General features: G+C 39.6%; 1 protein-coding gene across 5 annotated transcripts in view; it reads left to right on the top strand.

The window, feature by feature from the left end:
* Positions 481-17,843, top strand: part of AK9 (adenylate kinase 9) — a 135,407-nt gene continuing 118,044 nt past the window's right edge. The window contains exons 1-7 of one of the 5 annotated variants that reach the window (XM_021091041.1): positions 505-582; positions 761-889; positions 6,675-6,806; positions 8,635-8,762; positions 9,947-10,010; positions 11,921-11,973; positions 12,061-12,157. In XM_021091041.1, coding sequence (XP_020946700.1) covers positions 8,646-8,762; positions 9,947-10,010; positions 11,921-11,973; positions 12,061-12,157 — 331 coding nt within the window. In that variant the 5' untranslated portion in view covers positions 505-582; positions 761-889; positions 6,675-6,806; positions 8,635-8,645. Of the gene's footprint in view, positions 890-6,674; positions 6,807-8,634; positions 8,763-9,946; positions 10,011-11,920; positions 11,974-12,060; positions 12,158-17,843 lie in introns of all 5 variants that reach the window. The other 4 variants (XM_021091050.1, XM_021091063.1, XM_021091043.1 and 1 more) reach the window with 4 other exon arrangements.

The raw sequence follows: 17,843 nt of genomic DNA, 5'->3' as shown, positions 1-17,843 counted from the left end.
TGCCTACTTCTGCCCTTTCCTGAAAACCTACTCTGTGACGGTCCTGCACTAAGCATAGGTGTTTTTCCCCTTCTGTCGCTGTGTGTCTCTTTTACCCTTAGAAGAATCAACTAAATCCATGGTATCCAGAGGGTGTGTGGTTCAATTAGTGTTTTATAATCGCTTAAAGTTGGAAATTTCCAAGCTTGCCACTTATTTGTGCAGGAGGCTAACCATCTGTAAATTCTAAAAAAAGACTGTCGAGTGTAGTGTAATACAACGTAGTGTAGTACTGGCTTTGGAGTTCTGCGTTAAAAGAAGTTTTCTTACACGAGATGTGAGTGAACATAAGTAAACAACGCATGTACTCTCTTTGATCATCAGCTTCCATATTTGTGAAAAGGAGTGTATTAAAATTTTGAATACAAAGGTACGAAAGTGAGTATTTAAAGTAAATCAGTAAATTACAGCCCCACCTTCCGAGGCCCCGCCCCCAAGAGGCTCGACACTTTGCACCAAGCTGGGTTCCCTTGGCAACCGCTCAACAGATCCCAGAGTCCCTGGAGAGGACTGCAGCCAGCCGGTGGGGTCTGCTACGAATAGGTATGTAGGAGTCAGAGTCCACCGCTCGGATCCATTTCCGTAGCGAATGAAATCCCACCATCTCCTGCGGGGAGCCCAGACCAGTTCCTTTCCTTGCAAAATTAAACTTCGAGATCTCCGTAAATTCCGCTTTTGAACCTCACTCCTCCTTTCAACGAACATCGTTTTCATTCCACAGGTATTCACTGGGTACCAACTGTGAGATGTAAGATGTACTGGAATGGCAAAAGTGCTAGGTTTCCCAGGAAATGGGTCCCTTGTTAACTGCAGAGCCCACTGCTAGAGGATTTTTTCAACTGCTAAAAATGTAAGGAAATTTAAGAATTTTTGTATTCAATTGTAGTATAAACATAATGTGGCATTGGGGATTATATTGTAAATTCAAAATCAAGAAATTGCAAAATTTTTAAATTAATATTTATTTTAAACTTTCTTTCATAGTTTGGTATGAAATTTTGGGTTTTATTAAGAACTAGAAAGATGGCGAAGTTCCCTTTGTGGCTCAGTGGTTAACGAACCCGACTAGTAACTGGTTGCAGATTCGATCCCTGGCCTGCTCAGTGGGTTAAGGATCTGGCGTTGCTATGGCTGAGGTGTAGGCCAGCCGCTACAGCTCCTATTCTACCCCTAGCCTGGGAACCTCCATATGCTATGGGTGCAGCCCCAAAAAGACAAAAGAAACAAGAACAACAAAAACAAAAACAAAAAACTAGAAAGATGGCCATCTCAGCACTGGCACTTTGCATTGACTTGGATCTTTTACCTGGGAAAAATACTTAGTTCTGTTCCATTACATAATGGAAAGCAACTCTTCTGAACATGAGTTAAATATTTGCACATTTTTATTCAGGATAACTCAAAATATCTGTAGAATTCCAGTTTTCCAATATTTAGTTTTCAATTATTATATTACTATATTCCATTTGAAACTGGTGTTAGTTTTGTTCATCCAGAAGCAGATCCTGAGACAAAACTTGAGGACAAATAGTTTATATGGGCAATAATCTAGCAAAACAACAGCCACAAAGGGAAGGAAGCTAATAAAGGGAATAAAGGGAATATTATTAAGCAAATTTCTCTGTTAGCTGAATTCTCTGAGGAATTCTTGGATGTATGTCTCAGTTATTCCCTTTTAAGGGGAAAGAGAGCTGGGGTATTTATTCACCAATTCCCATCAGTTATAGGTTGAGTCTTGCTATGGAAGAATATTAATTCTTATACAGTTATACAGTCTGCTGTATAACTCAGGCAGAACAAGGTCTGGCAGCCAGAAAGGGCCCTTAAACAAAGAACCACAAGCCACCAGTTGGAAGCCGGGCTGGTCATCTGTGGAAAAGGTTGGTGTCAAATGGATAGGGTTAGGGTACTAATAACATCTGCAACATTCCAAGCTTTGCCCCACTCATACCCATTGCGCTCCCTCCACATTAAGTTGACAGCATCCTGTCACTGGTTCTTCAAGGCAGTTTCTGGTCCCAGTTTCTAAAACAAAAGGATGCGCAAAAAGACCTACATCTCCCTGCTCCTAATTAGGTAGCAGCAGCTCTACCTCTACTTTCCAGGGCAGTAACTCCTTATCAAGGACGTGACTCATTAGAGGTCATCATAGATTCTGCTTGTTACACCACTCTCATAGCCCCATGCACACGCTTCTTCCCCAGAACCCTTTTTCTCTTATGATCCAGTCTCACTCCTTCCAGGCTCTGGACCAAGCCATTCAGCATCACTCTCCAAATTAAGGACCTAGGAATATTGCTTAAAGCTCTGCCTACCAGGAGGATTTCCCCTAATCACCACCTCTCAGGACTACTCCTGAGTGGGACTAAAGTCCAAAAGCATTCCATTTACAGCTTGCACCAATATATCATGTTTCATACATGATTTTTTTTTTTGTCTTTTTAGGGCCGCTCTCGCAGCATTTGTAGGTTCCCAGGCTAGGGGTCTAATTGGAGCCTACACCACAGACATAGCAACGCAGGATCCGAGCCTCATCTGTGACCTACACCACAGCTCATGGCAGTGCCAGATCCTTAATCCACTGAGCAAGGCCAGGGATCAAACCTGCAACCTCATGGTTCCTAGTCAGATTCGTTAACCACTGAGCCACGATGGGAACTCCCATACATGATTTTTATCATTTTTTAATCAGCTATTCCTAAGGGATTCCAAATGAGGTGTGAGCTAAGAGACACTGATGAACAAGAGATCGGTGACATGTGGGTCTAGACTGCTTGCTTATGATATTTATTTGGCCTGATCCCTGGGTTCCATTTTTATCATTCAATGGGTTGCTGTTGTGTCTGCCCAGCTTGAGGACTTGATCTGTCTGACAAACCCAACTCATGTGGGCACTTCCATATGTACTGTCACCGGATGGCCCATGGCCAGGCTTTTATTCTGTCCCAGAGCCCAGGAGCATGCCAGGAGCTGGTTTTTGAATGGGGAATGGTTCTCTGCTGCAGACGGCAATGATCTACACTGAGAGGTTCCTGTTGAGTCTTCCCTAAGACTCCAAAAAGTGTCCTACCCACCACAGCGACCTCTAGCATCATGGGATCTAGCCAGGTATATGGCCCAAGAATCAAGGCCTCTGGTACCATAGCCTGAAACTGCTGTGGAGCTCTCTCTCATTCTTGGCCTTACTCAAAACTGACAGCTTTCCAAATCACCCCTTAAATGGGTCAGAACAGTATTCCCAAGTGTTACATGCTATTGCCAAAAACTAAGAAGACTTAGGAGTTCCTGCTGTGGCACAGTGGGTTAAGAACCCAACTGCAGTGTCTTAGGTTGCTGCAGATGTGCAGGTTTGATCCCTGGCCCAGTGCAATGGGTTAAAGGATCCGGCATTGCCACAGCTGTGGCCTAGGTCAGAGCTGTGGCTTGAATTCAATCCCTGGCCTAAAAGCTTCCATATGCTGAGGGTGTGGCCATTAAAAAAGAGAAAGACAGAAAATTCTACACCTCTTTTTTAGAGGTATAAGATGTAAGGTAGAGTGACCTGTCCTTTATACCTTGGAGAGTCTGTCTCAGAATGTCCCAGACCACCAGCCTTGTAAGACTTCACCAATATAACAGTCCCTTAAATCTTTGTGGGCTCATTTCCCACTTTCTGCTGCTCATATATCTTAGAGGGCATCTAGAACACCTGTGATTCCCACTCATCAGGTCTGATATTGTCAGAATTGTGAGTCAACAAGACCCCTTTGTATTGTATTTATTACAAAGAGCAGGAAGTCCTAGGGTAAGACTAAATGTCCATTGATGACTGTTCTAAATAAATACAAACTGCTTCTGATCCTTCTCCTTGGTGTGCATTGAAAGAAATGCATTTTATAGCTGAGTGGCTACATACTACATACAAGAAGCTGTGTCTGTCTAGTAAGGTTCATGTCTGCACAGTAGCTGCAATTAGGGCTGCCCCTTGGTTAAGTTTATAGGGGTCCCATATTGTCTGTCATGATCTATCTGGTTTTTGCAGAAACTCGAACTAGAAAATTATGCACGACCGGGCACCTTTTAAATAGTTTTGGGGTGGCTCTCTTCTATTTCATTCAGAACAAATTACGATTGCTCATCTTAGCCAGCAGATGAGGAGCAGACATGCAGTTTCAGGAGTTCCACTTGGCCTTTTCTACCACAATGGCCCTTACTCCACAGTTAGGGAACCCCTGTGAACCTTTAGCTAGCTGCAGTCCCTATTACGCACTCAAGGACCAGGAAAATAACCACTGAGTGAGCCTGCAGATCCTTTGGATGTGCTATAAGACAGACTTGAGCCAAAGCTCCATTTGTCACTGGTTCTCCATTTGCCCTCTCTAACAGGAGGCTATGATGGCATTTTGGATCCATTGGTATTGATGTCAGTTCAGACTCTGTGTCCTGTAGCTCTTGAAAGAGAATATTTGTACTCCCACAGTGTCTGTTTCACTGGTTAATGGTTGTAGTTCTCTTGCAGAAGGATTGGGAAATCCCTACTGTAAATACATGTTCTGGTGTTGCAGGCCCCCATCCTCAGAGGCTTCGTACTTTCCCTTAAATAAGTGGGCTCCAGAATCACAAACAAGGAATCATAATTTTCTCTGTGGCTGCTGACGTCAGCCTTTGGTTCAGTTGACTTTTATCATTTTTAGAAATGTAAGTTAATCAGCACTTTCACTGATTGCTCATCTGTCTCACCCCTAGGAAGTCCATGGTTTACCACCATCACTGCAGATCTCTGTGGGTCTTGCTTGTTGCCATTCTGGGCTTGCTGCCCATTATGGTAATTATACCTACTTTGTTTCTGACAGTTAAGTGTTGCCACCTGGCCTCTGCTCTGCCAGACCCTAGCATCCCCACGGACATGGGAGAACCCAATAGCATAGCAGCTGCTCCCCTACTTGAAATCTCAGTCTAAAAAGGACAGCCACCACCAAGCTTCTTAATGATACCAGTGCCCCCTTACTAGTTTATTCCTTAATGTCTTAATAAAAAGAGAGTCCCCTGGCCATCCCAAAGAGCAGAGTTGGCTGACGGGTTCTCTGGTCTCATGTGATAAATCCATTTAATCTGTCCTCTCTGTGAGCCTTTAACACCTTCCTCTGTGCTCTGCCAGGCAGTTCTGGCACTGCCACCTCACTATAGTCTCGGGAGGGTGGGGGGTTCACCACCCCCACAGCCTGCTGAAGTTCCCAGGCCAGGGATCAAAACCCATGCCACAGCAGTGACAATGCCAAATCCTTAACCCACTGAGCCAGTAGGGAACTCTTAATCTGTTAGTTTTTTTCCAAGCTTCAAGAAACCTTTCTAGCAGTGAAATAGGACCTGCTCCAGGTGTCCTAGCCAGGATGTTAAACTATGAGTCATGGGAGAGGGTCCACCGATCAGTAAACTCTCATCCATCCTACGTTCCCACACCTGGTACCCTCAATTCTTTCCCAGGTGTGTTCTCCTTGTTCCTATTGGTACATCATAGCCAAGGCCTGGACCTCTTTAGGTACTTAATACCTTTCTTCCCCTCCATTGCTTCCCCAGTCGGGCTGGGCTGACACTTGACTCTAGCTATTGCTCTATAAGCTGTGAAAGAAAATCAAGGCAGATTTGGTAAAGGGCAAGTACTGTCTTCTGAGGCACCTGCCTCAGGTGAGGCAAGGAGAGGATGCTCTCAGAATGAGAAGGCCACTTCTGGTAATGCAGAGCATTCAGGGGTAACCTTGAGTTTTCATCTCAAATCACAATATACTAGTAATATGTCTTACTACATCTTGTTTCATAGTGTCCTCTTAAAATGATATTGGTATATTAAGCCCATTTGATATTCTTAACTTTTAACTTCCACAGAGAAATAAAATCATATCACATTTACCTGAAAGTATATAGCCCACTTTAATCCATCTTTCACTGGTCTGTGAACAATGCCCCATACCACAAGGACAAAGTTTCGTTCCACATTTCAAGTCTGCTCGTTAAAATATTTTCATATGATTTTGTAACTTTTCCATAAAGGGATTGTATATCATTTGTTCTATTTAATCCTAGTTTCTTTACATTTTTGCAGCTAAGTCATATTTATCTTTGGTTACATTTTCTAGCTATTTTTGAGGTACAAAAATGCAGCTGAATTTTGTGCAATGATTTTGAGTTCATCACATTGGAATATCTCATTAATTCTTAAAATGTATCTGATATACTTGATTCCTATATAGTCAATCATATCAATTTGGGTTTTCGTTCTTTTGTCTTAGAATATTTTAAATATTTAATCATTAAATATAATGGTTTTCAATAAGATGAAGTTAGTTCCTATTAACTGCTAATAAACTTGTCTTTTATTTCTCATTAAAGGGTTTCAATTGTCTCATACTTTTCTACATCCATTAAAATTATCATACAGCTTTTCTCCTTAAATTTATTTTAATGTGATAAATTAATCTTTTCATATTAAACCAGCCTTGAATTCCTGGGGAAACCCAACTTAGTCATGATGTTATTATCTTCTTTATGTATTACTGAATTCAACAACTTGCTAATATCTTGATGAGGACTTTTAAAAATCTTGTTCATATATGAAATTGGCATATAATTTTTCTTTTTCACTCTCTTCTCTGGTTTAGGTATGGATTTTATATGAGACCCATAAACTGATGTAAGAAGTCTTTATCTTCTCTCTGAAAAAGCATCTATAAGATTTAAGACTGGGAGCACTTCAATAAAACCATCTGGTTTCCTTGTGGGGAGATCTTAAGGTACTGACTCAGTTTCCTTAATGGTTATAAAACCACTCAAGATGTCTTTTTTTTCCTCAAGCTGATTTTTATAGTAATCTGTCAGTTTTGCTTAAGTTTTCAAATTTGAGATAACTTTCTGATAGCCTCTTATGACAGCCTCTTATCATCTATGTATCGGCAGCATTATTACCTCTGTGGTCCCTCTTCCTTTCCGTGTCTAATAGAGTTTGATCAAGGAGACAATAAATCAGTAAGCATTATGGAAGTTTTAACCCAAAAAACTCGCAAACTTGATGTAAACAACATTTTAAAAACACTACATCAAACCAATATAAATTGCATTTCCTTTTCAAGGATACAGAAAATTTTTCTGAAAGTTACCATGTGCCAGGCCATAAGGCAAAACTCAACAAATGTCAAATAATTAATGTAATATGGAGAACATTCTCTGATTATAAAGAAATTTAGAAATAATCACAACAAAACAGGAAAATCTTCGTTTTGTGATGTGAGAAAACACCTTTTTTTTTGTCTTTTTGTCTTTTCTAGGGCTGTTCCCACAGCATATGGACGTTCCCAGGCTAGGGGTCGAATCGGAGCTGCAGCCACCGGCCTACACTAGAGCCACAGCAACGCGGGATCCGAGCCACGTCTGCGACCTATACCACAGCTCATGGCAACGCCGGATCCTCAACCCACTGAGCAAGGCCAGGGATTGAACCCGCAACCTCATGGTTCCTAGTCAGATTCGTTAACCACTGCGCCACGACGGGAACTCCAGAAAACACACTTCTAAAAAAACTAATGGCCAATTTTGTGCTTTCTATCTTCTTTTCTTGATCACTCTTGACAGAAAATTTTTATTTCTAAATCCTTTAAAAATATCATTATTTAGCCTTGTTGACTTTCTTTATATGTTTGTTTTCTATTTTGTTACTTGTTAAAAATGTATCTTTCTATTTTTCTTGTTTTTCCAACTTCTTAAACTATGAGCTTATCTCATTACTTTTTAACACTTACTTGGGTTCTAATCTAAGTATTTAAAGTTTCTAAATACTATTTTAGCTACATCTTATAAGTTTTGTTATATATTATGTGTTGTTGTTGTTGTTGTTTGCGTTTTAGGGCTGCGCTCACAGCATATGGAGGTTCCCAGACTAGGGGTCCAATTGGAGCTACAGCTGCCAGCCTACACCACAGCCACAGCGACATCAGATCCAAGCAGCATCTGCAACCTACACCACACCTCAGGGCAATGCCAGATACTTAACCCACTGAGGGAGGCCGGGGATTGAACCTGCAACCTCATGGTTCCTAGTCGGATTCATTTCCACTGTGCCATGACGGGAACTCCATGTTTATCATTTTTCAATTCTACGTATTTTCTAATTTCTGTTAGGATTTCCTTTAAAACCATTTGTAGCCCTATACACATACTCATAGACTAATTTATATGTGTATATACATATAACATATTTGATTTTTTTAAAATGTTTTCAATTAGGTTTTTGTTTGACTGGTTGTGTGTACACTAATTTGATCTTTAATAGAATACACACATCTTAGCATGCATGTGTCTATATACATGTATGTATTTTTTTCTTAGTCTTTCAAAAACATTTCATTTTAATTGTCTTCTATACAGGTGGCTTTTTGCTCCTTAAGCTATGAAACTATTATTGTTTTAATAGATTATTTAACTTATTTGCTATTACTAGCAATACATATGTTCAGCAGCAAGGAATTGCTTCTGGGCTAATTCACAGGATATTCTAGTTCTCTCTAAACTGCCTGCCTGTTTCTCCTAAAATAGGCACTTTAACAATCTTACTCTTTCTTACTATAGTATTTTGTATTATGACTACTCAAGAGAAGACAGAAGAGCCTCCTTTTGTGGATATATTTAATGAAGATGAAGCTGAAAAAAACTTTATATTGTCTAAACCTGTTTGCTTTGTTGTATTTGGAAAACCAGTAAGTTATGTCTTCTAATGTATCAATATATTTAAAAAATTATAAAGTCATAATCTCATGTTACCAAAGAATGAAAACTATGTAGTGTGCTAATTTGTTATGTGTTTATTAGACTTTCATGGTATGACTTAAAATCTGGTATAGCATTAGTTATAAATTATAACTTTTTGTCCTCTTGTAAACTATAATTGAAAAAGAACCTAGGAGTTCCCATTGTATTTATGCAGGTAAAGAACCCAACATAGTGGACATAAGGATGCAGGTTCAATCCCTGGCCTCGCTCAGTAGGTTAAGGATCCAACATTTTTGCAGCTATGGTATAGGTCACAGCTGTGGTTCTGATTTGACCCCTGGCCCAGGAACTTCAGGAACTTTCATATGCCTTGGATGAGGCAAAAAAAAAAAAAAAAAAAAAAAAAAAGCCTCTCCAGAACAGCAGAGACTAAGGGCTGGACCCCAACTCTTGACTTGATTTTATAGGGACCCTTGGGACAGATACCAAGAAATGGTTCCAACAACTTTTATTATGTTTGTAAAAACAAGAGTTTGAAAAGCCACCAGTGAAAGCAATCAGATGCAAAGGTTTCTTCATTAAAGTGAACTTTTGTCTTTAAAATATGATACTCTTCAAAGATGTCCATTTAAGAAGAAACCTTTTGCTCTTGAAAGTTACTAAATGGAAGTTTGTCAAAACCGTCATGATTATAAACTTTAGGAAGAAAATAAAATGATGACTCTCAATGTAATCACAATGACTTGTATTCAAAATTAAACAAAAGAAAGTGTACACCTGGAATAATACCATTATGGTACAGCTTCCTGGATTCAGGACTATTTTCTTAATTTAAAAAGTTATTTAAATCACTTATTTTTTTTGATAGGCAAGAAATAGATTTATTAGGATAGGACACTTGTGAGAGATGCAAGTGGGCAGGCAAGGAAGCCCTGCCAAAAGTTATTTAAATCACTTTACAAAATATAAGAAAAAGTGACAATTAACAGAGAAAAGAAGCTACAAATATCTAGGGCCTAGTTATTGTATGGGGAAAATTTTACTTGATAACATTTATGTAATTGTAGTAACTATCAACAGAATCTTTAAAAATAAGAATATCTGTTTTATTAGCAAATGGCTCTTCTATTTTCTATTCTATTGGATTTTAAATAGCATCTTTCTTTTTAAGGGGGTTGGGAAGACAACATTAGCCCAACAGATAACACAGGCATGGAAATGTATTCATGTAGAAGGTAAATTTTATCTTTTGTCTCCAATATTTTAACAAATTTCAAATATGCCTTAAAAGCTAAAGAACTGTACAATGAATACCCATATACGTGTCTACTAACCATCTAGATTCTATGATTAACATTTGCTATATTTAATCATACATCGGCATCAACCCAGTGAATATTATCTTTATAATAGCATTAAACATTTTTTTGCCCTTCTGTTAGTCCTAGTTTTTCATAGAATTTAGCTTAATGAAATATCTTGGACTCTATTCTACTGTCTCCAATTCTCTAATTCTGTAATTTTTTTTAATTAATTAATTAATTTTTTTTTTTTTTTGTCTTTTAGGGCCTCACTGGCGGCATATGGAGGTTCCCAGGCTAGGGGTCGAATTGGAGCTTTAGCCACCGGCCTACACCACAGCCACAGCAACACAGGATAGGAGCCGCATCTGCAACCTGCACCACAGCTCAGGGCAATGCCAGATCCTTAACCCATTGAGCGAGGCCAGGGATGGAACCCGCGTCCTCATGGATGCTAGTCAGGTTCGTTAACCACTGAGCCATGATGGGAACTCCTATTATTTATTTTTTAAATGATTTTTATTTTTTCCATTGTAGTTGGTTTACAGTGTTCTGTCAATTTTCTACTGTACAGCAAAGTGACCCAGTCACACATACATATATACAAAGAATTGGGAATATGTGTGTCTTGGGTGTCTCCCTATGAAAGACGAGAAGAGATAAAACTCTCATAGCTGTTTTTTGGAGGATTTTTGCAGGACTTAATAAACTTCAATGATAAATTTTATTTTTATTGTTTATAATTTTCTTTCCATTCTTTGTAATATGTAAGACAAGGACTGATATCTTGTATATAAGTATTATTTTCATCAATAAAACTAGTTATGCCCTAATAGAAAAGTAAACAAAAGACTGAATCAGTAATCCATAAAAGTAGAAATAAAAATAGACAAATACAAGAAAAAAAGGTTTAACTTCATTGTTATTCAAAGAAATGCTAAGTAAAATGATGCTACTAAATTGGCAGTGAATCTTTAAAGTTTCTACCATCATTGTTGGCAAGGATATAATCAAATGAGCTTTCCACACAGTTAGTGATCTGGTACAATTTGGGGGGAGAACAATTAATTTGGTAACACATAATACACATACACAAAACTTTAAAGTTTTCCTCTTTCTTTATCAAAATAAAATTTACTTGTAAGAAATCTTTAAAAAACACCAAATGTTCCATAAAGTCCTCCCCTAGGTCATGCCTTGTTATTTCTGTCCCATAATATCTTCCATCGTGAGATAAAATATTCCCTCAAAAAAAACCAGGAGTTCCAATCGTGGCGCAGCAGAAATGAATCTGACTAGGAAACATGAGGTTGCAGGTTCGATCCCTGGCCTCACTCAGTGGGTTAAGGATCTGGTGTTGCTGCAGCTGTGGCATAGGCCAGTGGCTACAGCTCCAATTCAACCCCTAGCCTGGGAACTTCCATATGCTGCTGGTGCAGCCCTAAAAAGACAAAAAATAAAATTGAATAAATAGATAAATAAATAAATCCAGGGAGTTCCCATCGTGGCGCAGTGGTTAACGAATCTGACTAGGAACCATGAGGTTGCGGGTTCGGTCCCTGCCCTTGCTCAGTGGGTTAACAATCCGGCGTTGCCGTGAGCTGTGGTGTAGGTTGCAGACGCGGCTCGGATGCCGCGTTGCTGTGGCTCTGGCGTAGGCTGGTGGCTACAGCTCCGATTAGACCCCTAGCCTGGGAACCTCCATGTGCCGCGGGAGCAGCCCAAAGAAATAGCAAAAAGACAAAAAAATTTAAAAATAAATAAATAAATAAATAAATCCATAAATATCTTAACTTGGCAATTCTAACACCAGTTTGTGCTAATATTTTGAATTCATATTTTAGCTTTACCAGTTTTGGAAGAACAGATGGCAAGTGAAACTGAATCAGGAGTTATGGTAAACAAAGTTGTTATGATTTCTTTAAAAAGCTCTGTATCACAGGTACCTTACACAGTCATGTACAGTATCTGTGCTTGTTCTTAGCTGCAGTCGATGCTGATCAGTGGCCAAAGTATTCCTGATGAACTTGTCACAAAGCTGATATTGGAGAAGCTCAACTCCCCAGAAGTCTCTCACTTTGGTAAGTTTCTTTTTATCTATCAGTGTCTAGCAAAGCAGGCTTAAAACTTGTGGTTTATTTGAGGCACAAATAATTCCTGGAGTTACTCTTTTTGCTCCTGTGGCACTGGAATCCCAGAGTCTGAATTCAGCTGAGCAGCTCACATAGTTTTATTTGATTGTTTACTTGTTTTTATTCTTCAGAATCTACATTTGTTTTAAAGAATGATGTTTATATGATTCAGTCTTCTTTTAGCAATTTGTTATCCAGCAAAAGCATCAAAAATCTTCTGTGGTCCTTCACACAATGCTGATGACCCCTGCTGACTGCTTTCCCATTCACCGTGAGTTTTATTACCAAGTCCCATCAATGTTTTAAGTTTTTCTGCATTAATCCACGCTCATAAGACAGGAATGGGAACTAGGATAACACCAGCTTCCCCTCTGGCAGGTTCAGTCTCTTCATCCAGTCTACCCTCTGACTCTGGACCCAAGAAATCTCCCTGCCATCAAATGGATGTTGAACAGAAGCATTGGACCTAATTTCTCAAGGCAAAGACTACTGAAGCTCAGAAAAAGAGCAAACTCTATGGAATTTGCCAAAAAAAAAAAAAAAAAAAAAAAAGGAAGAATAAAGATGTGTTTGGGAGAAAACCATCCAACTGAAATAGATTTATTAAATGAGAGAAGGAAAATTTAGAGATCTGCTTTATATTCTCATTAAATTGAGAGGACATTGTGACGATTAAGAATATAGGAATACAGGAGTTTCCATTGTGGATCAGTGATTAACGAACTCGACTAGAAACCATGAGGTTGCGGGTTCAATCCCTGACCTCGCTCAGTGGGTTAAGGATCCAGCGTTGCCATGAGCTCTGGTGTAGGTTGCAGATGCGGCTTGGATCTGGCATTGCTGTGGCTGTGGTGTAGGCAGGCAGCTATTGCTCTAATTCGACCCCTAGCCTGGGAACCTCCATATGCCACCGGTGCAGCCCTAAAAAGATAAGAGACAAAGAATATAGGAACACAAATAAAATGCAGTACGGTGAAAATCAGTAGTGGAAGTAGCAACATCAGACTTGTCACTGCAAACTTTTAACTTTAAAGTAACTTTATCATTTATATCAATAGCTGGAAAGGATGAACTGTATCTTTTCATCCATATGTAGATATATATCCACATATCATCTCCTTTATTTCATATAGATACACTTATCTATCTGTCTATCATCTATCCATCCATTTATCTATCTATGATCAGTAATAAAGAGGATGAACTTGGAAAAAACACTCATGATGTTTTAAGTAAAATAAGCAAAAAGGTAAAAATGAACAATCAATTCTAACATAGTTCAACAAATGACCACAAAAAGCATGGTGATTGAAACTAAAGCATATATAAAGGTAGGTAGGCAACTGTCTTTTTATCCTTCACCTCATCTTACTTCTTGAGAAAATTTAGTATGATATACATGGCTACCAAAAGATGGCATAAATTATAAGTCCTGGCAAAAAGAGAAAGAAAAAAAAATGAAAGAAATAAATCCACTCAGCAATGCCATTCAGTTCATAATAACCCTTTTAACTTCTTATTATGGAAAATTTCAAACAGAAGTAGAGAGATTGATATAAAATCCCCCATATGTCTATCACTCAGCTTTAACAATGACAACTCTTGTCTCATCTCATGTCATCTATGCCTCTACCTACAACCTCCTACACCAACTTACTTTATTTTGAAGGTAATCCATATCATATCAGTTCACCTGTAGATGTTTTAGTTTGTATTTCAAAAAGATAAGGGCTCTTTTAAAACATGTCACATTACCATTATCATACTTTAAAATTAATAATAAATCATCTACTAACCAGTCTGTGGTCCAAATTCGCTATTTGCATCATACATTTTTTTTTGAGTTGGTTTTTGTTTGTTTTTTGAAGCAGGATCCCACCAACCAAGTTTCACATATTGCTATTGATCAGTATATTGCAAGTCCCTTTAATCTGTAAGTTGACCTTGCCTTTTTCCATCATCTTGTGTTTTCTATCCTGAAGAAAACCACTGTTTGTCTTTTGGAGTTTTCTACCTTCTGGATTTTGCTGATTGTACCCCCTGGTATCATTTAACGAGTTCCTCTTTCCCCTCGACTTCCTGTACACAGGTACCTGTCCTGGAAGTTAGCAGAGGAAAGTGAAGTGATTTCTCAAGTCTGAGGGCTATACTGTCCGCATGCAAGTGCATGGCTCAGCATGCACAACTCTGCTCTTTTAAAGGCTACAGTGGGTGGGGGCAGGACCTCGAGCTCATTCTGCCCGACCTCCCCTCACCCGTCCTACAGCATCCCCAAAGGAAATTTTTTGGAATCTAGCACTCTGCTAAACACAATTTGAAAGTCTCTGCTAAGCAAGGATTCTTTCTGATATTTGGCCTTAGCCAGAAGCCTGGTGAAGGGTAGAAATAAAATTGGAAGTGAAGTGCTTACGAAATAGAGATATTGACTTGGGTCAGAGGGTGGATGAGGATGGATAACTGATGACTCCAAAAGCCCTAAACACAGAACTGTGCTTCTATGGAAACTGCACAGTAAGGTATTGCCAGATTCGATCTTAATTTTTTTTTTCTGTATCATACATAGCCCTTTTATACTTGGAGCTTCTATCAATGTTTAGGAAAAAACCTTACCCAATCTATAGTTATAATCATTTCATTCACAACATGTCATGCTGTGTGGGCTCTGAGCCTAAATCAGCTTCCATCCTCACCCAAGAGAACAAGCAAGAGTCAGCTCCTAGGCATCCTGAGAAGCCCCTCTCTGCTTCCTCCTTCTAGATTCTGGAAAAGATCATTTTTCCCAGTGAATGATGGATAGCTCTGATCTGGAAATTCCCTGCCCCGGGTGTACTACACTAGGGATGGTACTGCAAGTCACTAGTTACCAATGTATCCACTAATGTCAGGCTGGCCTGAGATGAGATAGCTATCAGGGCTGGCTGGACACAAAGCTACTCAATGTCCATGAATCTCAACACATTGATCTAAAAGCAGTCACATGCCATCTTCAGTTCTGTGGATAAGGGAATATCTTCTTCTTACTATGCCAGGAAGTGGGGGCAAAGTGATGGTATGGGCCGGTTGGTTGCCCCTAAGCAGTGATGTGAACAGTCTTGGAGTTTTCCCTTGGTGGGGGTGATACTGGCTGAGCACTAGCCTGTTGAGTGCTTACCCTGCCTCTGATGGTATATGCAGAGCCTTCCAGCAAGGAGTGGTGTGGGGTCTGCCCTTCTTCTGTCTGCAACTTGGAGGGCAACGGCTTACTAATGATGTCCTGGAGAGCTGGAATGGGACAGGAAGGTAGAATCCTCATGGATGCTTCCATCTTCACAACATGGGTGATCAACATGTCTCTGGGGTTCGAGAAGTTGACGGTGGGCTCAGCAGCTCTATGAAGTATCCCCCTAGGGCCTTCCCAGAACTGGATCTAGAGAACTAACTTATTCTACTCTAAATCTTCTGTGGTGAGGCAAACAAGCAACATAACTGTCTCTCTCAACCTCTTCCATCTATATATCTCTAGGATCTGAATATGATGATACTGGCCACCTCTCAATGGGTAGAGCCCTCAAATCCATTACTCAGGACATTCAAGCAACCCAAATAGTAGCCTATAAGGAGAGAGCCAGACCCCATGGAAACAACCTACCCTTCTGCTGCCTCAATCAGGGAAAAGACAAGTATGAAACTCATGCCAGTATACATGTACACCTAAGGTTTGGCATGCCTGCAAACAGTCGCACTTGGAATGACTGACAAGCTCTCCAGGCAGTGGCTGAGGTTGAAGCAATGTGCAGGGTGCTGGAGAGCACAGCAAACAGAGTGCCATACATCTTTCTGTCATCCACACAGATGTGGGCAGTGCTGGCAGCAAAGGGAATGGGAGGGAGGTCTTGTTTAATCCCTTGGTGGTAAGGAGGGGAGAGCATGAACTCTGGGGACTAATTCTGGAATTAGCCAATCAGGATGGGTGAGCTGGGCAAGGGTTGCATTTAACTTTGGGCTAGGCTCTGCTGTCCTCTTCACCACAGTGCCCACCAGTGCAATGCATCAGACTAGAGGGGTTAATGCCAGCCATCATGTCCCTGAGGAGGCAATGGTCAGTCTTGAAAACAAGTTCAAATAAGGTTGTTAATCAAGTGAGGACTAGATTAACAATAGGAGCCAAAACAAACCGGGGGAGTGCAGAGCCAGGGAAGCAAAAAGAAAGAACAGCAGGAGGAGGTAAGCAGAGAAAGTTCTGGCCCAGTTCCTGAGATAGTGCTGATGCATGCAGGAGTTATATTTTTGCAGGAGCGTATCAAGTTCATTTAAAGAGCCTCAAATAGGATGGATGCCTTAAGACATCACCACTATTTCAAAGTGTTCAAAGACAACAGCAAGAGCAAATAAATTAGCCAAGTTGGAAACTAGGAATTATAGCCAGACTGAAGAGAATCGTGATTATAGCTCCTCTATCCAAAACCCAGATAATAGGTCTCACTTTCTGCCTCTTGAAGCTAAACTACTTATTGCTTCTCTGGATAGTGTCCAACACATAGTTAGCAAAAAGTAAAGTGTTCGAGAAAGCTTAGAAGAAATTGGCATCTGCCTAAGCATTTAATGAGATTTTGGATTACCATGATAGCTATTGATCTGCTTTTTTAAAGTAAAAGATTGTGATCAGCATGTTCTTAGGTGAAACTTTTGAGGCTGGCTTATTAGACACATTCATTCATTGTCTTTCAACAGATGCTCAGATAACTTTTTTTGTTACACGATTCTAGGCATTGTGTAGGATAGCATTTCTCAAGCGTTTGGGTCTCAAGATTCCTCTACACTTAAAAGAACTATTGAGGTCCCAAAAGAGCTTTTGTTTACATGGGTTCTATCTATCAGAATTTATCATATTGGAAATTAAAACTAAGAAATGTTTAAAATATTTGCTTAAAATAATAAAACCACTACATTAAGAGCATATTTTTTGAAAAATAATTAAATGCTTCAAAAAAAAATTTAGTGAGAGGAGTGGTATTATTTTATCTTACAAATCTTTTAGATGTCTGGCTTAAGAGAAGACCTAGCTGGATTCCCACATCTGCTTCTGTACAATCTATTGCAATATATTGTTTTTGTGTAAGTACATAAAAAAATTTCAGCTTTGCACTAAAATGAAGTTGGAAAAGGGAGGCGTATTTTAATAGGCTTGAGAATAATTGTGGCTATTCTTAATCCTACACCAGAACTCAACAAAGGGAAGTTTCTTAATGGTTGGTTGCGTTGTGGAATCTCAAACAATATCAATGAATTTTTCAGACTCTGTTACATGAAAATCCATTAGTCAGCCTTGCATTAGAATGGGCCTTTTACCCATGCATAATTTGGGGGCACCATCCATTGGTCATTTGGAAAATATTGGTTGACTGAGTTTTGTAGATCTTCCAACTGTTGAAACATTTCATTATATAGTATCAAAAAGTCACATTTGTTGATGACATCACCAATCTCATCAGGAAAAGGTTTAAGAATTGGGAAGCTGTTTAGCTTCTGGCAGTGGACACAAGTTTTCTTTTCTTTCTTTTCTTTTTTTTTTTTTTTTTTTTTCTTTGTCTTTTTGTCATTTCTTGGGCCGCTCCCACGGCATATGGGGGTTCCCAGGCCAGGGGTCCAATCGGAG

Source organism: Sus scrofa, chromosome 1 (assembly GCF_000003025.6).
Source record: "Sus scrofa isolate TJ Tabasco breed Duroc chromosome 1, Sscrofa11.1, whole genome shotgun sequence".
NCBI classification, from domain to species: domain Eukaryota; kingdom Metazoa; phylum Chordata; class Mammalia; order Artiodactyla; family Suidae; genus Sus; species Sus scrofa.
Note: the sequence above shows the minus strand (reverse complement) of the source record. Positions and strands in the feature narration are given on the sequence as shown.